At 43.6% G+C, this 27,939-nt stretch overlaps 1 protein-coding gene across 3 annotated transcripts; it reads right to left on the minus strand.

Moving 5' to 3' along the window:
* Positions 1-763: 763 nt before the first annotated feature.
* Positions 764-11,052, minus strand: S1PR3 (sphingosine-1-phosphate receptor 3). Of its 3 annotated transcripts, none has more exons than XM_056325518.1 (3): positions 10,909-11,052; positions 3,967-5,271; positions 764-2,917 (listed from the first exon to the last, which is right to left on the minus strand). In XM_056325518.1, exons 2-3 carry the CDS (start codon positions 5,102-5,104, stop codon positions 2,532-2,534), a joined length of 1,524 nt encoding a protein of 507 aa, XP_056181493.1. In that variant the 5' UTR covers positions 5,105-5,271; positions 10,909-11,052; the 3' UTR covers positions 764-2,531. The 3 variants fall into 3 exon arrangements, with proteins under 3 accessions (XP_056181493.1, XP_056181492.1, XP_056181494.1); XM_056325517.1 differs by lacking the exon at positions 10,909-11,052 and adding an exon at positions 10,564-10,728; XM_056325519.1 differs by lacking the exon at positions 10,909-11,052 and adding an exon at positions 10,323-10,522.
* Between the last annotated feature and the right edge of the window lie 16,887 nt (positions 11,053-27,939).

Genomic DNA, 27,939 nt, shown 5'->3' on the forward strand with positions numbered 1-27,939 from the left:
TTGCTCTTGGCTCTGAAGGCAGCATGGGCACCACCCTGGTCCTGCTTGCCTCTGCATGGTGCCTCCAGCGCACTTCGGGTGCCAGGAGGCCTCAGGGCTGCTGCAAGCCTCATGGCTCAACAGTGGCCAAGCAGAAGCCCCTGACCACTGCTGCCATGCCTGTCGCCCGTGAGTTTTGCCATAAGAAGGGAGCGTTCCCAGTGTTGGGGCAGCTGTGGGGTCCACAGCTCCCAGCAAAGTCAAGAGGGTGAGCTATGCCCTTGGTTGTGTTGGCAGGTTAGATGGCACCATGCGGGGCAGACACCAGCGCGTCTCCACTCAGCGGGGAGCCACTCAGCAGCAGCAGGCCGGCTGCTCTCAGGACCCCAGCTTTTTGGCTCCTGGAACCTTACGCACAGGTTTGTTTTCCATCTCCTTGTGACAGCAGTTGTAAATTACAAACCCTGCAGGCAGCGGGACACCCCAATTACAGCTGCTCCTTGTAAAATGTGCCTTTCCAAGGGAGCAGCCATGTGTGGTGCGGCTGGAGCAGACAGCTCTCTGAGCAGGTAAGCCAAGGGACCAAGTCTGCTCCTAGGAAGGCAAAAGCAAAGCCTTCCTCCAGCCCCAGGGACCGCAGAGGCAGAGCCCACCGCCTTCGGATGCAGCGCCTTCCCGCAAGTACTGCTTTCTGACAGGACATCCAGAGTTCAAACGCATGTTTTCCATAGAAGGCCAAAACCGGTTTTGACAATACTTTTAAAAATGACTGCTACACAACAACTTTGGTTCAAAGGTTTGAGATTTATTTAAAAGTTTTCAAAATGTTTATAGTACCTAATGCATTGAAAATACTCCGTAAGACTGTTGGCAATAAAAGACTCTTGGAAAGCATCTTGTGAAAGCTTTTTTTTTCTCCTCAGGTGGTTTGATATGCATTTCTTTTGTAACCCAGTGGCAAACTAAATATTCCAATTCACGAAACAAAATAAAAGAAATCTTATGTCTCCTTTGTAGCTTTTGCTCCATGTAAAACCATTTGGGAAAAGGAGACCTAATTCAGTTTCTTATATGCTCAAGTCAGCCTAGATGATAAAAAGCTTGGATTCTGAGATATATTTGAAAGAATTTTCTAGTATTTTAGGGTGAAAGAAGCTATTCTCTTTTTTCCACCTTCAAGGACAGGACATCTTCCTGGTTGTTTATCGTCTGCTGCTGTTAAGCCCTGGCCTTGTCCTGCTTAAAAATTTTGCTCTAAAATCTTCCAGAATCTGTGCTTTACCTAATACGTCCCAGTGGGACGTACCTACTGAAGACTGTATCTGCAAGTTTTTTACTCTTCAGTCATAAGTACTTTGTAAATTTTATTATCAGTGTTATATGTGAAACCGTGAATCTTAGGAACCTGCTTCAAGTACAGTAGGGTAGTGAACTAACAAAATATCCCCACATCTCCACAGTAAGAGAAAGAAATAAAAGCAGAGTGAAAGTTTTTTGCACTGACATGCAATCACATGGCCTCCAACAGTGGAGTTTCTTGCATTACTTGTACCTTGCATCAACTCTGACAACAGCTAAGGCTAGAATGCAGATGTTAAAACTCACTTTTATGTGCACGTTCTTGGACTTTGGCTATTCTTTTCACCTAAATAGTGAGAATCATGTAACATCCTTGACATGAGAGTTGGTGTGGGGTCAGTCACAACGTTTACTCAAACCATTGTATTGCTAAGGCCTTAATGCTCTACAATAGCAAGGAATACTGCCACGTGCCACCACCTTGTGAACTAACATTTAGACATATACAACTATTTCAGCTGGCAATTTTCAAAGACACAACATCAGGGGAGAACTTCCACACTGAAAATATAGCCAAATAGAACTGTAAGATCTAAACACCTAAGCAAGCCATGGCAATGCAATGTTACCAGTTCTATTTCTCACAACTCTACAGAGCTGCTGACCCAGCCTGTATCTGCAGTTATATCATGCTTAGCTTAATTTAGCTTTTGCTTCTTCTCTAAGTGCACTGCTTTTCAACATTTTTGGTAGAAATTATTTCATATTTACTACTCCTTTTCACAGTTATTTCATTCAAATACAGTTTTTCTTTGTTACACTTTTCTAACAGCATAAAACATTCACAAGTAGACTGTTAACTTGTAAAAGATAATCACAATGAAAACCTCTACATTTTAAAGGCTTCTGCTACACAGATTACACAACTTACACACTGTACGTACTTGGGAAAAGTCTAATGCTGCTGCTTTAAATGATTAAGACCAGCGTAAAGCTAAGGATGAGCTCTTTCAGGTTGTGTATTTAAAAAGCCTCAACTACTTCTGATTGTGCGTAAGGCAAGGTGTGATTTGAGACATTAAACACAAACCTTTGAAAGAGCCCAATAACAAATTAGATGCTTACATTCTTACTGAAAGATGATGGGAACTAGTCTCAGAATTTCCCATCAACCTCCACTGAAACCTCCAGCCATAAAGTACTACTGATGGAAGTACCACGGGCCACTTCCATGGTGACTGGAAATCAGATGTTTATGAAGTCTTAACTGCTCTAAGTCTCATGGAATCCCTTTGACGCTGAACACCATCCTGTACTGAGGCTGGTAAGGCAGTCATGAAACATAAAGTTGTTTTCATACAGGTTTCTCTGGAACAGCCTCTCAAAAGAGTAAGTCTGGGGCTCCAGGTCTTCCAGACTAAATGGGCTTTCATTCCAGATCCAACACAGCAGTCAGGTATAATTGGAGATATGCCCTTCAGCATGATCCTGTTGTACTGCATCTTCCCTCCTGCATCTGCAAAAGTGCCTGGAGACGGTAGGAGTGTAGGGTCCCATTGCCAGAAAATGGGATCTTGTCCCACTGGCTGAACTTCTTCCCAGGGAGAATTTCTAACACCATCCCATGTTGTGGTAATGCCTGGAGAGAAAAGAAGAAACTCCACAGGGATCTGTTGTGGTTCACTGCTTTCTGAAATGATAACGTCTCTGTTTCAGAACTGAAGAATCTCAGCTTAGGTAGTGCATTCACAATGTACACAGATTTACATACTTTTGACATACATTTTTAAATACATTGGAAATAGTATGTAAAAATATATGCATTGAAACAGTACATACACTTGATACATCTGTATTGTTGGGTCACATTTTAACTACTTTAAATAGCGAACATATATAGCCTCTCTCAATGGTTACGTAACAACTGTTCATTTAAAATAAGTTGTGAAATGCCACAGTGACAACTGTCATGTTGTCTTTTACTAAACATGAAAAGTTTGAATAATAGTGGAAAAATAAAAATACTTCATTGATATGACATGTTAAATCTCCTGTCAGTTAAAAGCTACTACTTCATATATATATTCAAATATCCCCACTGAAACACATCTTTTTGTATTTTTTGTCACCTTACACTGTATACTGCAATACAATGTTTAGCATATTGTAAACTTTTACCAAATTACTTTTTAATAAGGAATTGTACAAATATACAACTATTTATACTACATATATATAAGGCCATTAACATAACAGCAAGATACATACAGAAAACTATAATCACCAACATAAGTAATGAGATTTTCTCCCAGTCAGCAATAATCAGGCTCATTTTCTGATTGTCAGCAGAGTTTAGTGAATGCTGAAGCTTCTAGCAGGTTTTATCGATGTCTTGCAAGATCAGGCAGCGCCAAATGCAGCCTCATCGTACAATGCCATCATGGTGCACAATGTCATGAGATGTGCATGGACTCTGTCCTGGCTGTTGGGTAGCATGAAAGGTTTTTTCTGATTCAGGTGCACTACTGAATGAACACCCAAAGCAAATGATTGTTGCTAAGTCAGTCCTCAAAGTTAAGTGGTTAGCATTTTCCCCTGCAACTTAAGTGCAAGAATACTTAAACTACACTTGTAGTTTAAATCTAAAAGCCACAGAAGAGTACTTGTCTCAAGAAGTCCTTTACTTACAGAAGTTTCCGTTGTGAAATGAAGATTCATTTTTCTCAGCAATATACAAGGGAACATGCATTGGTGGGAAATCTTCCTTTGGCTTGTGGGTATTGCTGCTGCTGGATTTACTTCGACTGTGATCTGGTGTGGGCTGAATAGGCAAAGATCTGTCCACACCGGATTTCACCAGGCAGCCACAAACCAGGCGAAAGAAAGCGCGACGCATTTCCTTACTGGCTAGAGTGTAGATGATGGGGTTCATTGCAGAATTGATGACTGCCAGAGCAATAAACCAGTTGGCTTTGTACAAGACAGAGCACTCCTTGACTCTGCAGGCCACATCGATGAGGAACAGGATGAACAGCGGAGACCAACAGGCAATGAAGACACTAACAACGATCACAACAGTCCTAAGGAGAGCCATGGACCGCTCTGAGTTATTGTGGTTAGTGACATTACGGCTGCTGGACTTTACCAGGATGTAGATACGGGCATAAAGGATGACAATGGCAACCAAAATGGCAATGAAGATACTAATGCAGAATGCAACATACTTCTTGGAGTACAGAGGCAAAATTGTCGAGCAATCTGCTAAGTTGTTTATACAGTTCCAGCCGAGGATGGGTAAGGCACCCAAGGAAATCGAAATAAGCCAGCATGTACCAATGAGAAGGAACACTCTGTATTTTTTATTGGCATCATAAGGCCTCATTTTAATCATGGTCAAATGCCGCTCAATAGCTATTGCCAGTAAGCTGAAAGTGGAAGCTCCCAGGGCAACAAACATGCTGCCTTCCCTAACGAACCAGATTGTGGAGGACAAGCTCAGAGTCCTCTTCCCAGACATAAGAATATTTACTTTGTAAACAATGCCAGCTAAAAGATCACAGAGAGCTAGATTGCCAATAAAAAAGTACATGCGGTTGTGAAATTTATTGTTTTTCCATATGGCAATCAACACCATCAAGTTTTCCAGGACTATGAAACTACATAGGATCAGAAATGCAATAGTGGGCAGGTCTATGTTATCCGTTGCCTTTTCCCTTAAAATAAGCTTTCCTGTGTAATTATAATGCAATACGATCAGAGAGTCCATCTCTTCATTTCCTTGAGGGCCGACAAGAGCATCAGGTGACATGGTAACTGCTGCCATCATTTGTTCGCTGATGCTTCTTTAGTACCACGAGAATTTAGTTCCGATAATTTTCCACAAGAGGGAGATCAAGCCACGTTCCTCCAAGCGCTCCTCTGGGCGGGCGGTGTGTATCCACAGCTCCACACGCCATGCATATTAATTCAGGAGAGTGGCTCGCAAACCAGGCTCTGAAAATAAAATCAACAAATGCAACATAAATCTCACCGTCTTCCCATGTCACCCACGGCCCGCGCGGGTGCTCCAGCTGCCACACACGCCCAGGTGCCCAGAGGGATACTGGTGATGCCAGGGCACCAAGGCCTAGCATCGAGGAGGCTGCGGCTAAGCCGTCAGTCATGCTCTGCACAGATGCAGCCCCGTGCAGAAGTACAACGGCAATGCGGAGCACTGCTCATCGCTGTTTTGTGCTACAAAATTTCTATGCTGACCAACGCGCAGAGGAGTGGTGAGGATCAGCGTACAGCCCCTGCAAGCCCCAGTGTGCACAGCAGCCAGCTCACTCCTCAGAAAGACCTATGTGCATGTGGTGCTACCAAAAGACCATCCAACCATTGCTGCCTGAGCAGCAGCAGGGCAAACTCACTGCTTTCTACGCTTGTCTCTGTTTCCCGTGCTGACCTAAGGCAGCAAAGAAAGTTGGCATCAAGTCTTGATGCCACGGTGCATGTTACCAATGCCTGAAACAACTTCCCACCCTTAATGATACAAAATTACGCTATTTACGATTAAGGAAATGCTCTGAAGGCCAGTCACCCTAAAATCAATTCTACTTCCCATTCGAAGTAGTTGGATTTCTGCTACCCTTTTTTAAATAAACATAGCAAGTCACATCTTTCTAAGTACTGCTTTTCTTTATGGTTCACTTTATTTTTTTTTCTTTGCATATGTATATAAGGCATATTATATTAATATTGTTGGGCTTTTAAAAAATAAAAAATAGTTATACCAGCTTTAATTGTCCTCAATTTACTTCAGCTCTTCTTTAAGTTATGACTTAGACTAACTGCAATGTTTTCCCACAGATTTCATTAGGTTGCATTTTTGCAGCAGATCCTCCTAGATGTCTTTTTTCCATTGCCATACACAAACATTGGGAGAGATCTGCACAGCTTTGTAAGACTATCAGAAGACAAAAGAAGCACTTACTGTTTTACGAGAAAGGTTACAGTTTAGTTGCTGCATACTCCAATGAGAATCAGTGCTCTAGCCCCAATGTACTGAGGTTGAACTGGTAGCAAATATTTCAGCTCGGTGACCAAACCAGGATGGGAATGAGGAGAGAACTGGTTCCATCTGAACCAAATTTGTAATGATTTGATTTTTTTCTGGGAAAGGTAGGAAAGGAAAAAGTTGTGCTGGATGGGAAGACACTTTCTATTGCCTCAAAATTAAAGATCTTAGTTTAGAGAACTCTTTTAAGAGCTACAGCTCCTGACCTTACCATTTATTTACTGAAGGGTCACAAGCATTTCCCAAACACATGAAAGACACTTTCAAAGGATGGCTACCAAGGGAAGAGGGGATAGAGCTAGATAATCTTTAAGGTCCATTCCAACCAGGTCCATTCTATGATTCTATATACAGGTTTCTTAAGATCACAAAAACATACGAGCCACTGCTGTTCCAGCACTCTGGTTTGGGCACTTGAAAAGTGGGAGGTGTATTTTCAAGTGCCTTCTAGAAGAGAGGAGGAGCAAAGCAGATCCCAGATAATTGTAAAGGGATTTAAAGGATGACCCACACCCAATTTTCCCACCCTCCCTTTTCCTGGGTTCCATCCTTTGGAAAAGAAGTAATCCAACAAAAAGCCCACAGCGAATTGACTTTAATTCTTCGGTACATTCAGGATGTTTAAAAATTATTTGCTGAGAAAATAATTTACTATTTACCCAATTATCGCTGTTATTATAGTTATTGGTATTATTAGTATTTCCCCATTCTAGTTCTTGGGTCCAAACTACCCTGGTGAAGAGACCCGCTGGGAGAGAGGTATCATGCAAGAACCACAGTTGTTGCTTGGTGTCCTTGGTTTTTTTCACTCTGAAGATGACAGCAACCACCGCATTCATTTCCCAGGAGCAGAACTGGACCCTGGAGTTCTTGACCTCTTTTCTGAAGCATGGTAACAGTGAAGCTATTCAACAGAACAACTTCACCTCAGCTAAGGTTCAATCTAATTGTAATTCAGTTACAATCTGCACACTGTTATCACATAAACTATCACAGTCTTTTCATTGTATTGGCTTATAACAAAATGCCACTGTGTCTATATGAATTGCAAATGCTTTCCACTGTAAAATAAACAGTTACATTTGGCTAGAAAAGTATTTGTTAATGATAGCTCTACCAGCAATATTCACCAGGCTGATGGACGCCTGACAGAATCATATGCGTATCATTTAAGAGCATCATGTGCAACAAAATAAATGTTTCTGTAAGTCTTTTCCAAGCAAAATTATCATAGTGGTCTATCAAAGGACAAATACATTTCTTTCTGTGAAGAAAATTATATGCTAGATGTAGGGCTTTATCAGCCACAACTCGGCAGCTGTAAATTGTCATGCCTCTACTAAAGGTAATGATGCTACACCAGTTCCCCTGGCTGAAGGCATGGACAATGCACTCAATCAGCAGAAATCATACAGGGTCTCTTCCACTGTTTGTAATTATTTCTTCTCTAAAATCATTACACGAAACTTAAAATCACTAAAGGAAATCTTTGCCTCTGACAAGCCAGTGGCAAAGCAATGGAGGCTGTAACATTACTATTCGGTCAGGACTCTCAGGGAATGAGTATCATGCACAAGCCACGTGAAAGTTAATATAAATAATAATGCAATAAAATAAAATGTATTATCTTCTGGCAGCAACATTTTCAGGTAATATCTTTCAACCATACTCGTTTTTTGTCTTCTTCCTGCTTGGTAGCAAGTAACTCAAAGCACATTCATTTTTTAATGGTTGGCAAAATCAAAGTCGGTTGTGTATCGTAATAACAAGACAGTATCATAGACAGGTCCAGGATATCTCTATTGCTGCTTCCTGACAGTTCTAAAATTTACTTCTCCAAACATCTTTGTCCCAGTCACATACAGAGGACTAGCCGTGTGCTGTGAAGTATGTACCTGAGCTCAAAATATTAAAAAAAGGACCTGAAGAACCTGTCTGTGGTATGTTCTATGTTAAACATCGGGTTAGTTAGGTACTTCAACAACCACAGATCCTGATACCGCCAGAAATCAGTTTTATTCCCTCTTTTATTCCCTCTAAAGCAAACCAGAGGATCCCTACCATTGCACCACTAGAAAGATAAACCTACCAGCAGTGCAGGGGCAATCTGGCTATGTCTCCTCACAGATGTGATGGCCAGAACAGTATTTGCTAAGTTACTCAAAGGCAGGCAGTGGTACCATGTCAAGAGCCACAGTCATGTGGAGGACAATTCAGCTGCCTCCTTCAGCTATTTGGCTGACCTCTGTCCTCCCTGTTTCCAGAATGGAGGAGGGGCAGTTGGGGTCAGCAGTGAGCACCATGATTTCCCCCTCCTGGGTAATCTCCCTGCTCACCACCATGCTTTGGGGTTTCCACAGCAGTTAGTGTGGTCTTCTGCAGAGGCCAACGATCCTAGTAGGGTTGAGCACACTCCCAGGCTGGAGCAGGGGCTCTCCACTGTGGCCCACATCCCTATGGTCTACCGGGGTCTGCATGGTCCCTGTGCCACATGTGCCATGAAAAGTACAATGCTGTGCGGCAAGGCTACAACCCCTCAACCCGCTCTACGGCAAGTCACACCTCCACCGCTCTTTCCAGCCCCACCACACAGTCGTACAGGAAGAGAGTCAGAGCTGCACCTCTCACCAGCTCCCCACAGGTAAACCCCTTGGGTACGGCAGCTGGAGTCAACCTGCAATTTTCCTGTGGGAATGTGTAATTCCCAGTGCCAGGAGGCAGCAGGGAACTTGCGATAATGGGGATGCCAAAGCCCTTCAGCAACCATGCCCAGTACATCTCCGCTGTCTGCTCCCAGTGGGCACTCTGGTAAGAGTTCCATGGGGAGCTGAGGGCTTTTACTATCTCATCAGTCAATGAGTACTTCACAGCTAGAAGAACAAGAAATTTCTATTTTCAAAACAGTGAGTCAAACTGCTCTCAGCTTTCATGATCTCCTGAAGCCAAAGCAACAAGTGAGAATAAAGCACAAGTGAGAACGGGACTTGAACTTTCCACTACCTATTTTGCCTCCACAAGAACATATGATGCTATGCATTCAGTACACTCACTGTAACACAGCTGAAATTGTATTTTTCTGTCTCCCAAATGTCCATGAACAGACACGACCAAAGACACTGGCCACCCCTTCACCACCACCACCACCACCACACATTGCAGTTCGCCCTTCTCTTCCACACACTGCCATACCCTTCCACCACCAATGACAATTTTAAAAACAGCAAAGGGAAAAGGCAAGAATGCGTATCTAAAGCTAAACTTTTGTGTATTTTATTTATTTGTTAAACCTTTCCAGGTGAAAAGTAAACACATAATTTATCAGGCACACCCTGGTAGTGTTAAATTTAAGAACAGAAAACGCTTTTGAGAACAGCAGCACATTTCAATACACGCTTCCACTCTGAAATTAAGCCGTGCTAGACGCAAACGAAGTTTAGACAACAAACATCTGCTGTAGAACAATGTCTTGGACAACTCAAAAAAACTGTAAAACTATTTTCTTTGAAGTGAATGTGCTGGCAGCTTACAGCCTCAGAAAAGCCTTTAATAAATGGCTATTTTTCTTGGCTTCCGGATTTTAAACATCATTTTGTATTTTGTAATTCCAAGTAGCGCACATGCTTATCTCACACAGGAGCTCCCGGCCGGTTTAACTCTCGCACGTTAAAGGCAGGCACGCACGTTCCCTCCTTCCCCCGCACCAGCTCCGGGCGCTCCCGACCTAAGAACCCCGCTCCAAACCCCAGAAATCCGCTCGCCGACCCGCACGACAGCAGCGACCTGAACCTCTGGCGGTGACAGACACTTGTCGAAGCTACCCAACGACACCCCCGACGTGTCGGCGGCGCGACAGTCCCACACGGGAGGCACGACTCAGCTCTGAGTCTCGAGATTTTTCCGCCGCCCGCCGCCGCTCCGTGCCCGCCACCGCGCTCCACGGGACACCCCGAAGGGACCGCCCGGAAGCGGCCACCCCTCCGGCACCCACCCTCGGTTTTACCCCGTCCAGCAGCGGGATCTCCTGCTCCTCGGGGCCTTCCCCCTCCCACGCCACCGCACGCTCGGCGGAGCGGGCCCGCTCCCCCAGCCCACCGCACGCCGAAAGGAGACGCGACGGCCCCGACGGGCGGGCAGCGGCGCGGGGAGGCACCGGCCTCGGGCAGCCCGCCGCCCGGCAGCGCGGAGAGCGGGCGAGGGGCAGGCAGGGCTGTCCCCGAGAGGCGAAGTACCTGCTGCGTCGCCGCCGCCTCCCCTCGGCGCTCTGCGGCCGCCGCATCGACCTCGCCAACTGCAGGGCGCTGCGCGGCGCCGCTCGGCCCCCGGGGCTGCGCTGGGCCGGGCCGGGCCGGGCGGGGCTGGGGTGCCCCGGTCCTGCCCCGCCGCCGCCGCTGCCCGCCGCCCCGCCCGGTCCCCCCGCCCGCCCGCCGGCGCTGCCCTGCCCCCACCCCGCCCCGCGCCGTCCCCGCGGCTCCTGCCTTCGGCGCGTGGCTCCGGCGGCGCCCGGCTCCCCGTGCCGGCTGCGCCCCCCGCGCCGGGCAGCCCCGCTGCACCCCGCCCCCTCCCCCGCCACGCACCCGTGCCCCGCGGCCGCGTGTGCAGCCTCCGGCAGCGGGTGAAGGGCCGGGCGCTGCGAGCGACCGGGGTGAAACGCGAGGCGGCAGAGCCCGCTGCCGGGTATTTGTAAGGTCCGTGAAAGCGCGAGGGGGAGGGAGGAACTTCTGGGTACTCCTCACTCAGCTCGAGCTGTTTGCGTGCTTGAGCGAAGTTTGGCGAAGTTTTGCGTCTGCTCGCCTGTTGTGTCGTGCCGCAACAATGTGAGCCTCAGAGAGCTGCGGGTGGGTGGCACGGGGTGAAGCATTCACTAACTCGGAGCAAAAGTACGCCTGGTTTGACCCAGAGCTGCCAGTTACAGCAGGCTCTTGGTAAGGCAGCTCTTGACAAAGTCATTGAACAAGAGCTACTCAAGGGCAGCGATCGGCATGCAGATTGCCTCGGTGATGAGAGCAGCACTTTGGAAAAGAAGTTGAAACCTGGATCCTGCAACCATCTAATTTAAACGTACATGTGAGAGGCCTGTGGGTACAGCAGAACTTTCTGTCAGAAGCAGATACGATGAGCTGGCAAACAGGAACACTACAACAACCTTGCTAAGCACAGGCAGGCGTGTAGGGTTGCTTTGTTGTCTCACTGCGATCAGTGTTTATCTTGGGAGCCTCCTGTCTGGAGCTGAGCATCATCACTGGCTGGGATGCATGCCACAGGCTTGGGTCGCTAGCACTGCTACTCCATAGGGAAGAAAAAAGTCCTGGAAGAAAGCAGAACTAGGCTTTTCATAGCCAGAAGTTTAAGCTGATGTAGCAGAACAGTGTGTTTCTGTGACTGCTTTTTATCTGCTGAAGATGAGTTATAAAAGTCTTCTGGTTTAGGACTGTCATAAGAAATATGGACTACAAAGGAAAAATGCTGCTAAAATTGCTTCAGAGCTGATGGACCCAGTGGGTATGGCCCCACTTAGCTATGGGCAGGGCTATACTTATGCACATATTTACATGTGTAAAAGCTGCTGTCTTCTGTGGGGGGGGAGTGGAAACCTCCTTCCATGCCACATAAAAGCACACACAACTTTTTGGCGAAGGGCAGTCGGGACCTGTGAATTGGTGCTCTCCCATTGCATAGAAAAGCCTTGTCCAAGAGCTTCCCGGCAAACCACCTCAGGAAGCTCTGTAGTCCTCATGGCACATACTTGCCACATACATCAAGGCCCAGTTGTTGCAGAACAGATGTTTCAGTAAGCAGCCCCTGGCATGGCTCTGTGGTCTGCTATTAGTTTTTTCCCCACATTTCATTGTTTTTCCTTTACTACCCTTTGGCTGCTTGGAGAGGGGAGCCAGAAGAAACAGTAATTCTGATCAGACTGTCATAGGTGAGGGGACAAAATGCTGAAAGTTTTTTTTGGCAGTGGCGGCAGGTGATAAGCTGTGCCCTGCTGCCTGTGATGGTTTTGATTTGCCTTCCTTAGGTGGGTTTGCCATGACTCCATGGGAGCAGCTCACAGCAAAGCCCCACTGCAGTACAAGGAAATTACTTTCCTCTGCGGAGAGGTATGCATGGGAAGCGGTGTATCGGTGATGCAGACCAGATATTAATCTCTGACTGAGGCTGCTGATGGTGGTGTCTGACATGGTGGTGTTCAAAAGCCCTTCTGCTGCAAAGCACCTTGAGCAATGCAGCCCCACCAGTGAGCACATTGATCTCAAGCCCCAGCTCTCCTGTCCATCATGGAAAACAGACCTCAGCCATGGTCGTGCTGGAGAGATGTCTGGCTCATCAGCAGGCAGCAGTTTCTTGCGACTGCCTCTTGGTCCCCGTGGTTGCAGTGGCTGCTGATACCATCAGAGGAGGCAGGTGGCAGGACACTGCAGTGCAAGCTGGAGAAGCCACCCAGGAGCAAAGTGTGGTAGAGGCCCTGTGCAGAGGCTGCTGGAGGTTTGCCTGGGGTGGCATCTCAGGCCAAAGCAGCTGTTGGCAAAAACTTTCAGGGAGCTCAGTCTGTTTGGCAATAGCTGATACAACCCTCTGGTTCATTTCCAAACATGCAACAGCCTGAGACACACATACCGTATTCAGCTTTCCACAAAGCTCTCAATGTTGTTGTAGTACTACTAAAAGAAATTATGATTTGGGGGGTAAAATGATTAATAACCAAGTAAAAGATAGAAAGTAAAGGCTAGGAACAAAGATCAATATTCATAGCAACAAGAGGTTAACAGCTCATTTTCCCGGGGATAAGGAGTCTGTTCTGCCCTGGAAATTCCTGAGTGAGTGGGCAAACAGGATGAATAATGGGAGAGCGGTATTTGCTGATGTCATTGGGGGTACTTGACAGTGAAACTAAAACCGAGAACAAGATGTTGCCAAGACCTGCAGGTCCTGAGTGACCTGCTGATAAAATGAAACATAGGAAAAAAACTCTAATGATACACGCACAAATTTATGTGGAATGTTACTGCTCAGAAGAGAGGTCTTTGTGGATAGTTCTTCAAAAACATTCATCATTCATTAACTGTAAAAGGGAAACTGAATGCTAGGAATGATTAAGAATGAAATGAAGAACAACAAAATGGAAAACATTGTTAAGCCCTTCTGTGAGCTTTACAGCTTGAGTACCACTAGTGCCTCTGGTTGCTTCATCTCCTCATGAATGTGGTAAAATACAAAAAGGCACAAAAGGCAACGGAATGGTTATAAAAGTCATCCCTGCAGGGAAAATGCAAGTTGGCTAGGTCTGATCAGTGGTCTTAGGAAAGGGAAAAACATGACAAACCACGAAAGAATAGTTTAAAACAAAAGGACACAAATTCCCAACAATGTAGATTTGCAGGGTTGCTGCAGGAGTGAAAGGGAGAAAGTGGTTAAATGAACCACACAGAGTAAAGGCCGGTCAATGGGTGTTAAATACAATGAGAAGGGTGCAAAGGCTGCGGGACATAAGCAGGGGCTGTAGGTGTCCTGCATGCTTCTAGCTCTGAAGTTAGCATGGGCCAGATCCTGCCTGGGCTCTTTTCTCCTGTGTTGCAAAAAGGCATGGTCTTGACTAAAAGGACAAGCCATGGCACACGTAACAGCGTGACTATTGCCCACTTCTGCAGGTACTGAAAAAAAGGAGAGGTTTCTGCAGGGGGCTTACGCTGGATATGGCAGAGGAAGAGACAGCAGAGCGACTCAAGAGAGAGGTGGCTCAGCAAACGCAATGGGCTCAGAAAATGGCCTCGCGAAGTTGTCTGGATGGTCCTGGGCCTCACAGCATGCTGCAACAGCCCATGGCTTTGACTGATTTTCTGTTGTGGGTATTACATGGAGAATAACGGATTTTAAAAAGTTTTTCTACTTCTGTGTGTGGTATTTTGTCCAATGAATACAGTGAAAGGTGGGTGCCATTGATATAAATGGGTTTTCAGCATGTGCTTAAAAGTTAAAAAAGTGGTTAAAGTTAACTCTGTTTAAAGATAGATAAAATATATAAATATCGAATAAAAGCTGAAGTTACCCTCAGATGAAAGATATGGTGGTTTCTGTACAGACAAAACAGATAATGTTTCAAGATTAATATTATCTTTCTTATGTAGTAGTTGGAATTAAGTCCTTGAAAAATCTTTTTCTGTTAAATGTTTAGGGCATGACAGAATTTTGGTAATTTCTGTCTATCAAGATTAAAAAATCATTCATGGAATGTTTTATTAAGGCCTTAGTTATAACTTCTTCATACTGACATTCATCCAATGCTTTACAGGTCTGTTGTTCCTGGAGTTCCTGAAGGAATACTCTATCATTTAGAAAATCAGTAATTTATTTTTGACTGTCTTGGTATGTAAACAAAACACCAGCAGAGCAATGTTGTAGTTACTATTCAAAACAGTATATTTATCTGATTGTACTTTAGCATATTTTAGCTCTTTATTTTCTACTGCTGCTGAGCAATCTTTTTTCATTTTAACAAGATTTATACGTTATTATATCTAGGGATGAAGTGCTGCAACATATTTTTATTTTTAACACCATTTCTATTCTTATTTCTGTGCCTCTAGCTCAATTTTAAGCCAATATTGAATGCAATATTGTTTAATTTAGGCATGATTAAAACAGAAAAAGATTAATAAATATTTTGATTTAATGTTAAAAAAATACCCACCAAAAACTAAAACAAAGAAAAAATTTCTTTGGAGCGCTGTTGAAACATAATCTGCAGTGATCAAAATACATTTTTTGACTACATTAAAGAAGTTATCTGTCGATCACTGTTAAGTATAAGCAGATAACATTTTGGAAACTTCAAAAATTATGACTTTTTTTCACATCTTCATGTACTTATAAGTCGTGGCTATGTATTCGTTCAATTCTATTGTCTTTCTCTATTTGTTTTAAAGATGTGTGTTCTCCTTTCTTTAGCAGCAGTAAAGCTGGCAAACTAACTCTGTAAATCCAGCACAGGAATGATTGAGGCCAGGATCTTGCCTGTCCTGTTACCTCAACATTTCTAACATTTTATCCGTGTTATTTCAGTCACAGCATCTCATAATGTGTTTGAATTTATATATTAAAATCTGGTATATTTGGAAAATAATATTCTGATTCAAAGTATGTTTAAATATTGCTATTGCTTTAATACGATGTTTTGGAGTTTGTCTTAGTAATGATCCATAAACACAGCAACTAAACACATACGCCTCTTACATTCACACCTACATTCTGCTCCCTCATATCATTATTTGGGATGATTAAAGTGGAGAGAATTTGACTTTTTACAAGCTAAATACAAGCTCATATGAAGGCTGTATCTTTGGACATCTTTTTTTCTGTAACTGTAATGGCATTTTTGGAAGTACAGTCTTGTACAGATCATGTATAAATACAATATATGCCCATAGGACATGTTTCAGCTGCATGTTGTGTATTAACTACAGGGATCATGTGCTTAGCTAAGCTGAACTCTGTCTGCTGCTTCTGCAAGTGACACCTTCCTCTAGGCATAACAAGGCAGATGCTCAGAGCATGGCCAGATATGTGTTGTCAGTATTACGTTAAGACAGTCTCAGCTTAATGTACAGTGCTGTGCAGATTTCCTATGTTAAAAGATAGTTGTTACCACAGCACTTCCAGCCAGACATGATGTAAAAAGTGAAATGCAGAGAAAGAAGAAGGGGAAATGAGCTCAGTAAAACAGCTCCTTGGGTTTCCCCATCTGCATCCTGCTGCTCAACACTCCAGAGATAAAGACTATACTCTACAACACTGTCTGAAGGATTGTCCCTCCTTTCTTTTCTGCACATTACTCCCACCCTTCCCTGGTAGCTGTGGTCCCCTGTTGTGCACTGAGCCCCAGAGCACCAAGGGGAGACCCTCGGGGTGACTGAGCCGCTCTCATGAATACCACCACTGCAGCATCACCCACCACCCACAGCTCCTGCAGAGCTCCTGCTCCCCAGGCTGCACCCATGGGACCCTGGCCCAGCCACAGATATTTCTGCACCTCCCAAAAGGTGGGCAGAGCACAGCTGAGGCATGGTGCCCACTGCCAAATCTGTGGGCACAGTAGCATGCACACCATCCTTGAAGGAGTGCTGTGCCTCTCTAATGCAGTGTTATGTGATGGGAATGTAAACGTGCCCTTTGAGGCAGATTGCCACATTCTATCTGTCTTTTAGTATGTGTGTATGGTTACAGAGGGATATATTTTTCTGTGGAAACCAGTAGAGGTGGCTGAAAAAATGAAAAAACTCAACTCTCAGCAAAGATGGTAAAAAGTAGGGTTTATTTTGAAGAGAAAAAGAACTAAAACTGAAGTGACCTGATTGAACTCCTTCTAAACTAGCCAAGGACTATTGTATGATTAAAAATTAAAATAAATTTCATTTTTTTGTGTGGATTGTGCAGTACCAGATTTTAATTAATAGGGAATGTAAGCAAGCAGAGGCTAAGCAGGTGCTATCCAATGAAGATGGAGATGCATACATGGGTGGTTTCATTGCTAGGCAAGGGTCTTGGTTCAAGTAGCAGTCACATTTGCAAATGAAGATGGCACATCCACAGAATACAGAATTAACATGTTCAAACTTTTTGGATAGCTTCAGTATTCAGAACAGTAGAGTAACAAAGGGCCATTTTGAAGCAGCAGGAGATGGGGTTTACTTATTATTTTTGCAAGAATTTTAGCCAGTGGAAAAGAAGTTTTTTCCATTTGAGATGTGGTCAAGAACTGAGCCAAAGCAGCAAACCTGAATCTCTGGATTTCAGACTGAAAGCTTTCCAAAATGCTAACAAAGTGTCAGCCAAGACCCTGATACTGGTGGTAAAAAGTCTTCAGAGCAAGTGGGGCAGTTTTAATTTCAATTGGATTCCCCCACAATTCAGTGCATTTGAAGCACAGTTAAAGAAAGTTTTCTTCCACTGAAGCAAAACACAGAGCTAGTTCCCCGGCTGCCATCTGCCATCATGTACCATGGCAGGCTTTGTTCACTGAAGCATCTCTGCTTTGCATCAGGAAAGGATGCAACTGTTTAGATTAGAAGTCTTGAAGGCCTGGGGCAAGCAAAAAAAAAAAAAAACAGAAAAAAAATGAATTCTGCAGTGGTTGGGTTCTTGGGACATCTTGCTGAAAATGTACCTCTTTGGGGACAGCAAAGAAGCACAAAGCAAGAACGTTTTCCCCTGAGTTCATATTGATATAATGATAATAATATTTTTGCAATGCTGGAAGAATGGACTTTTCAATGTGATGTTTTATATGCGGTATTTAACTGTCCAGGGCACTGACTTTCTAACCCTGCTGAATTAAGCTGAACCTATTGCTGCCCACAGTTGCCTTACCAACCATTTTGCTGGACGTAGTTACCTCCTCCATAAAGACAGTCTACAGCTTCGCCTGTTGCTTTAAACCATCAGTGACCATGCCTGTGCTGTGGAGTGCCATGTGTATAGCATGAGTTTTGCATCAACCCTGCTGTCTCTTTTGCAAGGGGCTACAAGAGCTGTTCAAGCAGGTATGGTCAAGCTGTGATGATAAAATCTTTAATGCCTGGGAGCCTGGAGAGGGGATGCCCTGCTGGGGACCAACCCATGCAGCCAGGCCCTCACCCACAGGTCTGAGCAGGGCTGGTCACAGGGCCATGGCCATCCTGGGCATGGCCAGGGGACAGCAGAGAATGGGGCTGGAGATAAGCCACTGCAGTGATTAGTGCCTCTAGGTCCCTGATATTAAACCACCTCTGCTGAGCCTGTGAAGGGTCATGAGTCAGAGCTCTGTGGTATGCCATGCTTTAAAACAACCTGGTTGTGTCCCATGTCAAGTTTATTCAGTTAATGAGTGACCTTTCTGCTCATTCAGTTCCCTTTAATTTTAGTCTCCAAATTCTTCCAAAGCTTATTCTGGAAAATGCAATCCAAGTTTTGTTCTGAGGCTCAGCAGCAGCATGCAGGGACGGTGTGGCCAGTTACATACATCCCGGCTACCACCAGCTGGGACAAGTCATTGCTGATGAGGCATGTCAAGAGCTAAGAAGGAAGCTTGTATCAGTACATCCGGAATTCAGCTGTGGAAACCTAACACCTCTTCCCTTAACAGCACAAATGAATAGACACCCTGGCTAGACCTAAGCTCTCCAGGTAACAATGAGTTGGAAAGAAAGAGGCTGTTAAGGTTCTCCATGTCTGCAGAACATTGTAGCATACCTGCAAGTGTGGGCAGCCTGGATGAAGGGTACCTACACCTCCACTGTTTGGGAAGATCAGAACCTCCTAGGAAACATGAGCTCCCTCATAAACCAGTTTCCCTGTTCCACAGTGGCCACAGAACATGGCCGTAGGGGGAGAGCACTTCAGACAGAGGTCAGTATCGGTGTTAGTAGCATGCTAGGCTAAAATCTGTACCTAGGCTACAATCTGTACCCAGACTTACATCTAAACAGGCTGAGTGTAAGGCCAATCTAGGCACTGAAATGCTAGCTGTCTTTGCCATGAGCAATTTGTATGTGGAGAATGATTATAAGTAAGGGAAAGAGGACTGGAAGAGGGAAGGAGAAGAAATAACATATTTTAAAAGAGATAATGCACCTGGTTTTAAAAGCCATTGAGAAATTCTGATTCCTACCAGGGCTAATAGAAGTTGAGAGGGCTCAGAAATGTTAGAAAGTCAGTCATATGTATTGACTTTTTATTAATGACTCAACATGAGGATTTGGAAAAGTATAAAACAAGCACTGGTAAGAAAAGAACCCTTGACCCCTCGCAGCAGCCTCTTAATGATCTCATGTCCTGCTGCCTTCGACATCTGTTTCCCCTTATACAGGAGATGAATTCCTCCCATACCACATAGCATTCTTAAGAAGTAGTATTACTTGCTGAAACAAGAAGTTCCCCAGAAGCACTATGTGCCCTTTCTGTGAATTAGACTTTAAGAGCTTCTTAGGAGCTAATGGGTGGTATGTTTGTTGCTGTTTCGTGGAACATGATGGTTGAAGTGTCACATTAAGGATCTGCATAAACATTGCCCAGATTACAATACAGCCTGCAGGCCAGACTGAGGATCACTTGTTCCATGTGGATGGAGTGGGATTGCTGACGGAAAAAGACCTGAAGGTGAGTGAGGCTGCCCAGTCCCTTCACACATATCCACATGATGCAACACCCGCCCATAAAGTAGTGGTAAGTTGTTTTAAAGTTTTGAATGTGTTTTTCATTGTTCCTCTTGGGTCCATCTGTGCAGTGTGAGGCAGTACTGTGGGGTAACAGCCACACTGGCTGGATTGGAAACTGGCAGCCTTATTGCTACTCTGGCACGGGACACGCATAGGTAACAAACTCTGCTTAAGCCATTCATATTCTTAGTGACATTCTACCACCTTTTCTGTCTTGTCTATCACATTCTTAGGGTCATGACTCAGGGTCAGGTCCTTACTGCATACTACACACTTAAAGTGTTGTTTGGTTTTTTTTTTTAATATGAAGCCATTTTCTGGGTCTGCTATATCAGTTTACCCATACTTGCAATCACCACATGCCATAAATGTTTTCTGTCCTTTTTGCCAGGAGGACCTTAGTAAATTTACTGCCTGGGCTCTGTTAGCAGAGATCTTTGTCACTAACCTGTGGTTAGATCTGTTGGCCACCTCATATTATTTCACGTATGACTTACTAATTAATGCAAATAGGATGAAATATTTGCCTTTTTTTTAGGCAACAGAAAGATATTACCATTTATATTAATGGTCCTTCTATTATTCCTGTTTCTTAAGGCTCCTCTCTACCCACAGCTTCTCCTTTCTGTTCTCTCTTACACTTCAGCTTCTCATATGCCTTACCTTTCTCAGTAACTCAGGTCCTTCAGACACTGAATCTTCTTTTCCTATGTCATTTCCTATATTAATTATTCCTATATTTCTGCATATTCCCATAACTCTACTTTCTTCTCCTGGACTTGAAACGTCTGACAGGGATCTGCTTTTGCTGGTATTCAAACTTTCCACACCTTCTGCCTACTTCTTTCATTTCTTTTAGCTGTTCATTGCTACTGTTTTAAAAAGTCTTCCAAGAATCACTGGGACAGCAATATCTCAAGGATCAGTGTTACCAAAAGTTAACAGCTTGTCAGTTTTAGTGCTACAGCTCATAAACTCCCAGGTGTCTGCTGGAGAGGGAACGGCTTACCTAAGTGTGGTGGTATCTATCAAATCTTGTCTCCTGGGTCTCTGGCAGTGCTGAAGGTAAATGGATGCAGAACTAGATGTAGCTCATGGGTCAGCTGATGTGTGAGGTGGTGGATACATATCACCTGAGGATAATCTTTACTCATAATAATTTCTCTCACCTCTAGAGGAAAGCAGCAATGTATGTCTCTAGGGCATGTTATTTTCTGGGATGCATTTGGAATAGTGTTATTTATGCCTCACCCGTTGGCAAGCCTGAGAATAAAAGGCATAATCAAAGCCTTATTTAGCTTAAATACAGAGCTCTGTGGTTCTGGAACAGCAAATCCTTCATTTGCATCTCTGCTGACGGTCATGTATAGAGTGTGGACACAGAATCGTTAAAACTGGCATCCTTCCCGTCTTTACTGGGTAGCTGTATGCACTGGGGAGGGTTGTGACAAGGGGAGGTAAACACCCTCACTGGCATCAGGACCATCACTGCTATTATGCTGTAAGTTGCTGCAATACATTAGTGTAAAAGATGCAAGTATATATCTCAGCATCCATGACTTTCTGCTCCACACAATTTCAGATCTTCATCTAGTTTAGAACCCCCTCCACCCACCCCGCTGGCATAGGAAAGGGAATGAGCCCCAAGGTGGGAACCCCTTGCACATTTGCACCGCAGTCCCAAGCAGCTGAAAGCCTCAGGAGCTCAGGCTAGCTGTCAGGGAGGTCCAGAAAGCAGAATCCATAGCTCAGCATGAGATTCAGTTTAAAATCTGTCATATTTCTCTGTGTTGTCTTCAATGTTCTTTCAGCTTTTCCTGAAGTTGTGTAAAGGCTTGTGAATCTTGCTGATACTGGCATGTCTTCCAGAGGAAAGTCTTTTAAAGAAAATGACCTAAGTTATAAGTAGGAGAGCATTTTACATGATGTGATAAAGGTAGAATAAACTGTTCAAATCTCATTCTGAGAGCTGTTTGATGTTTGTGGTATTTATTTTTTGGGAAGTCCAGAGAAACTTTTACAAGCATCTGTCATTATTCTATTTAATTTAAAAAAATCAGTTGCTGCATCGATTTTTTTACTACTATTTCACTTTTCTGTGTATCTTTATATTATATTATTCATTTCAATGGCTAATGGATAAGCCACCGTTGCAAAAATATGGAGGGGCTTGATGTTACAGTACTCCCAAGAGCTGTGGGACCTAGATCAGCACAAAGTAGTAGTCAAAGACCAGTGTGTTTCGGAGTGGATGTCTTCACATGAAGAGGGCATTGAGGTTGTGCGCATTTCAAAAATGTGCAGCTACTAGCTTATCAGGGGATATGTATTGTGATATTTTGTCAAACAGCAACATAGTCTTTCAGAGTACAAATGCACCTGCACCAGACGTAAGGAGATAAAGCAGTAAAATCTGTAATTGTAATCTGTTCTCATGTAAAGGACCTCGCCACTGTTAATTCCGATGGAAACTGTTACATGCACATGTGTACTCACACTGGGTGTAGGGGACAGTAGCCATGAGGCCAGCCCTTGTGTACAGATATAGTTGTGTCTATACCAGTTACCCTTTCTCTGTAAATGCTGGTTTATATTCATTCTTCTTCCTATGGGTCATTGCCTCATGCTGCCTCCAGACACAGTTGTCCTTGTTCTGGAAGACAAAGGAATAACACATATTAATGGCTGTGGTGGAAAATAATTCCTGCATTCCTTCTTATCTGCAGACTTTGGAGATTTGTTTAAGAAATTAGTCCTGTCAATTTTGCACATTTAAATCAATGCGAAATTTTCGCTTAGTTTCCTCACTCACTTTCTGGAAACAGAAAATGAAGCATTCTTATTCTCAGCTATTAATTTGATTATAGTCCAGAAATGATGGGCCATGCATACCTGCTCTGAAGTGATTTACAGTGCATCAAAACTTCACCCTGAAGACACAGGTGATAGACATTTTCCTGTCTACCGGGGTCCACACTCTCTGGCTTCAGCTCCTAACTCTTTGAAGCCTATTTATGCATTAAAAACTGAAATCTTGCCCGTGGCATCATCCTGCTTACCCTGTGAATCATGAGTTTTGAAGGGCAGGACAAGATACAGGAAAGACTGAAATAAAGATCTGATACTCTTTGTGACACCTTCCTTCAACACATAGCAGATTTCCAAGGACTCTGGGCAAGGAGAAATACTGTTGAAAGAATGTTTCCTCTTAAGAAACCCCACCTGTAATATATGCATGCAACAATTTATAGGTGAGCTTTCGAAACAAAATCTGTGTTATTTTGACTGCTGTTTGATGATTTCAAAATCTGCTCTGTGGCCATATTTTCACAAGTGTTGATTTTGTAGTCGAAGTGAAAATAGCCACATTGTTTAATTTCTGTGTGTGCATCTCACACCTTCTGCATTCTTCTCTTATATTACATTCCCTGTAGTTAGTCAGTGCATTGTCTTCAGAAGAGTCTTAAGGCACCAACTGTTTTTGTGTCACTTAAGAGCAGTTTCTTAAGATCTCCATAAACAGAAGTTTTTAATGTGATTTTTTTTTTTTTTTAAGTTCCAGGCAGAGCTTCAACTGTATCTCTGCAGAAATTTGTTCATTTGAACGGGTTTACATGAATTTTTTCCAGCTATTTAAAGAGAAGAGAAGAAAAAGCATAGTACTTGTTATGGAGTTGAACCTGACAGACCTTGTGCCTCTTGCTCTCAGAAGTTCAGCATATTCCTGCAGTCCCTAAGAGGTGTGCATATGACAAGAAGGTGGACTATAGTAACAGGTATCAGAAGTGTATGAGGTGAGGCAGCTACCTGCCCCTGTAAGCTGGGAAGAGTCTCATGACTTTATTTTGGAGGATTTTTGTCATCTGTATTTGATGTCTTGTACTAACTAATGGTCATGCTGACAGTGCTTGATGTTTTTACAGGCTTTTTTTTTTGTGAGTTTTCTGTTGAACCTTGGTTCTGGTCCTATCAGTTAATGTCCTGTGATGTATGGCCAGCTTAAAATAGTGTGGCTTAAAATAGTTTGTTTGATATGAATTCTTCCTGTTACAAGAGTGGAGAATTAGGCATGATTCTCTAGCACAGAAGAAGGAACGACACAGTGTCTTAAAAGTTGCTGTTGAATGTGGCATGATTCCAGGTATAACCATGTGGCCACTGGTTAGACATAACAGAGTTGAGAAACAGTGAAGAGGTCCCCACTCAGAAAACGAGGACCAGGGTATCTGGGTAGGCTGGATCCATTTTAAAGAGGGGGAAGGGAAGTGATGACCCACTCAGCTGTATATTTATAGCTCTCATGAATAATCACAGGATGCAGGGGGAAGCATATCTCAAGAGATCACCCACAAAAAGAGTGAATTAATAACAGAACTACTATAAATATGCATGGGTTGGATAACTTGGGTGAGAGTGGCTGCTTTAATGGATGGACTGTGACAGAACTGCAGGAGAGAGATGTATGCATGAGGGCATGTGTGGCAAAGCAACAGAAATTTTCAGGAGCTTATTGTCTCTCTCTTAGAGACAAAGCCAAGAAAGAGTTATTAGTAGGAAAGGTCTCATGAAGGGTGTTCGTTCTTTCCACCCTTTTCTGTAGCATACACTATTAACTCTTGTGTTCTGCTCTTCAAGTTCTCTGTTGCTCATCCTTTCCACTGTCTGTGGAGTGAGTATCTTCTTCATCATGGTCATTCATTAGTCTCTTCACGTCTTTCATTAAGAAGGCCGTGCAAAGGGAAATGGATCCTTTCAGGATCCTTCAGGACCAATGTGATGAGTGACATGGAAATGGAGGTTGGAACCAAAGGCACAATTCTCTCAAGTTGCTCCTGGAGTGGCTGCACTTTCTGAAGAAATGCTTCTGTGCTTGTCTGAAAGGAAATGGCATCTGGGACAGGATGAAACCAAAAACTTGACACAGTGAGCAGGAGCTGGTCACTTTCTGGATGTCAAAGGCTGCTTTATTGATGATGCAGAGCTGCTCCCAGTGCTGCCCCAGTGGACACCTTTACAGGAGCCCAGCTTGGTGTGAAGAAAAGTGTAATCATCATATGGAAATTTACCATCTCTGGTTATAATTAATCAGTTGCCAACTGGTTTGGTGTGAGCAGTCAATATTGTGGCCCTGTGGGACTAGGTGTATGCACTGCTATTGTCATGTATAATAAGACTAACATTTCATCCTGGACCTTAACAGGTTTTCACAGTGGGAATTGCTGAGTAATATCAGGACCATTGATAAAAAAGTGGCTATTCTTTGCTGAGAAGCATTTGTTTATGTACAGAAAAAGTTATTACCTCTCCCTGTTTAGAAGTCTGTTTGATTGCTGTGGAAGTTTTTATGTAGGGCATCCTAAAAGGTCTGTGATATCAAGAACTTTAAATGGTCTGAACTGATTTTTGTGATTACAAGTGGAAGATTTGTGCTTAGAAACAGCTATGGCATTGAGATTCTTCCATGCATTCTGGGGCAGTGGATTTATATTTCATTTCTGCAGCTTAGGAATCTTTTTGCTGGGTGTTTGAGTGGGAGAAAGGAGTTGGTAATTCCCATCTGAGCAGCTGCAGGAAGAAATGCACATTTGAGAGATGGACAGATGTCACTGCTAGGATTCTGTGCTGTTCAGAAATATCTGCCTGCTAGAAGTGCTGCTTGCTATAGTTCACAACACACATTTTTTTACAGAGAACACTTCAGACTGACCAGGCAACAAAGTGTAAATCAGGGTCAACTCTCAAGTTTGTTTCAATTACTGCTTGTCTACAGTGAATCAAGGGTAGTTCCTGTTTAATTGTTAATCTGAGGGCAAAATTAGCTGAGAATATTTTACAAACTGGTGTTTTATTCACTCAAAGTATTTTGTAAATTGTGTTGAACAGTTGAAAGGTGCCAAGGTGTTTCTAGTTGTGGAATATTTTATTTTCTCTTTGTGATTTCCTATATGACCATTAGGTCCCTATTGTGTCTAAAATAAAAGCACAGGCAGTTCAACTGAGCCGTTTTAGTTTTATTTAGAAAAAATGACTAACATATTAGCATGCAAGTTGGTTGAGGTGGTATGACGGAAGGTTTCACTATGATGTGATGAAAAAAATTTATATACCTTAGCTCTCATAATGCAGCTTTTGAACAAAATACATCAGACCACCACCATCAAGGGTGAACATCTAATGTGTTTTTGACAGTTACAAGAAATGCTGTAAAAATAACTAGGATTAAGCATAGCACAGTTGCTGGCCTGCTGCAGTGCCTGTGCACACTGCCTCAGGAAAGGGAAGATTTTTGCTTCTTGTGTCCATTGCACCCCACTGGGATTGTGGAGAGGAAGTGTTAAAGGATAACCCTGACTTTTTGGGGTGGAATAACACAGTGGCAACATAGCTGGGGCACCTTACCTGGCCACCCTGGGAGAACACAGCCAGGACTGGCTCTGAAGGGGCTGCCAGCCCAGCCCTCCGCACCTCCTTCACAGGGAGAGCCAGAGGCGCCTTCAGACGCAGTCCAACAGGTATCAAATCTGACAGCATAACCCTGTGTAAAGGGTGTGATAGGCAAAGAGCAATCAGCCGAGCAAATATGTGTTAAGGCTTGCTTTCAAGGTCTCTTCTTTGTACTAATCTCCCTTCTGGGTACAGCTACCACTCACCAAAGGCAGCTGGGAAGCCTCTGTGGGTGTACAGTAATACCGCTTTGCTCATTGCTGTGATCCTTGGCACAGGAAGAAATCTCATCTGAAGAAGAAGAAATACTAACTTTTTGTTATCAGGAGTTGTTTGATCATGATTTTTAATCGGCTTAAAGCATAAAAAGAGGTAGCAATCAGCAGCCATGGGGCTGCAAGATGAAGGTACAACGGGTTTGCTAAAGTTTCTCTGACATACAAGTTTTCATGTTGTGGAATACCCTGGTTATTTTTTTCTGAGAAATAGATTTTGCTCTTGCAATGAGTATGTGGAGTATGATTACTCTGGACTCAGGCATTATAAAGGTAATGTGAAGTGCCAACCGATAATAAATTTCAGGCAGAACACAATTATGAGTCTCTTGGTTCCTGGGAACATGCCTGAAATAAATATTTAAAGGATTTGATTTCAGAATGAACCACAGATGTTACAGGCTCATTCTTTATGCTAGAGCTGGCTCTGGATGCAGGCAGGTTGGAATAACTCTCAAAATGCCTTCAAGTGACAGAGAACTGTGGAAGGAGTAGGGAAAAGGCATACAAATCCCCAATTTACATAAATACTGGCTGGAGTGTGCTTAGTGGTCCAGCAAGCAAATATTTAACAGGAAACCCCAATGGCTTCTTCCACGGTGTCCTGGCAAGAAGAATTTCCTTTCATATTTTTGTAAGCTGACCTGGCTCACACATAAGTGAAGCCCCCAGGAGGCTTCCTTCCTCCTCTTTTGGGATTTCCACCAGGACAATTTGCAATTAATGTGATTTAAGGCAGCTACGCATGTGACTGCAGCCTCCCAGCCCTGGAAGCATAGTGGCAATGTGGTGCCTGGACCCTGTTATCTCAGGGGCATTTTTGCAGTAGCGCTGTGCAGTTCCCAAATCACTCCTCTCATCTAATGTGTCCAGACCCTGCTGCCAGGATACTTGTGTCATTTCTGTTAGTGCGGTGCTGAGTTTCAGCTAACCAACCCTGGGCAGAAGTCCCCATTGGCAGGTGGTGGGTTTTTCAACATTTGCTTTTTTCCTTTATTTTCTCTTTTCAGGATTAAAGTCTATGTTTTCATGAAGTGCCTGTGAACTTTTGAATTAATGTCAGGCTGAAGAGACACCCATGAGGACAAGGACACTGGGTTTAGGGTCAGAGTCAAGGCAGCCCACGGTAGCGATGCCCTCTGAAATGAACCCTGCTGCTACCTCTTCTCCTATAGTCTTTCACCCAACATGCAAACACTGGGTACTGGAGTTGCTCTCTAAATAAGTTATGTCAATTGCTTCAGCATAAAATATTCATTACAATCCATGTCCGACACACTGTTCTCCTGTCCTGTGTATGACTGTTTTTTCCACTGGCCTTTGAGATTCAGAAATGTGAAATTGTCTGCAGTTGGCATTTTGTTTGTCGCTCCTGAAAGCGAAATGGTCAAACAAAATGTTTCAAATAGAAGCTGTGTCCTGGACATCACCATGGAGTAAATACATATGTAATACACTTTCTGGTTTTGACACACTGCCCTTGAATACATAGATGCTTGAAAGCATTCACATGCTATTTTATTTTAATGTACATAATATATTATAAATAGATAAATAAATGGAGAGCAATATGCCAAATGTTGGAGAGCAATATGCCAAATGTAAGAAATTACAACCATCTTTTCATGGCTATAGGTTTAAAACTGGGGAAGTTGGAATTAAAGCAAGCACTTAAGTAAAACAGGACCTTGTGTCT

The sequence above is a fragment of the Falco biarmicus genome, chromosome Z (genome assembly GCF_023638135.1).
Source record: "Falco biarmicus isolate bFalBia1 chromosome Z, bFalBia1.pri, whole genome shotgun sequence".
NCBI classification, from domain to species: Eukaryota; Metazoa; Chordata; class Aves; order Falconiformes; family Falconidae; genus Falco; species Falco biarmicus.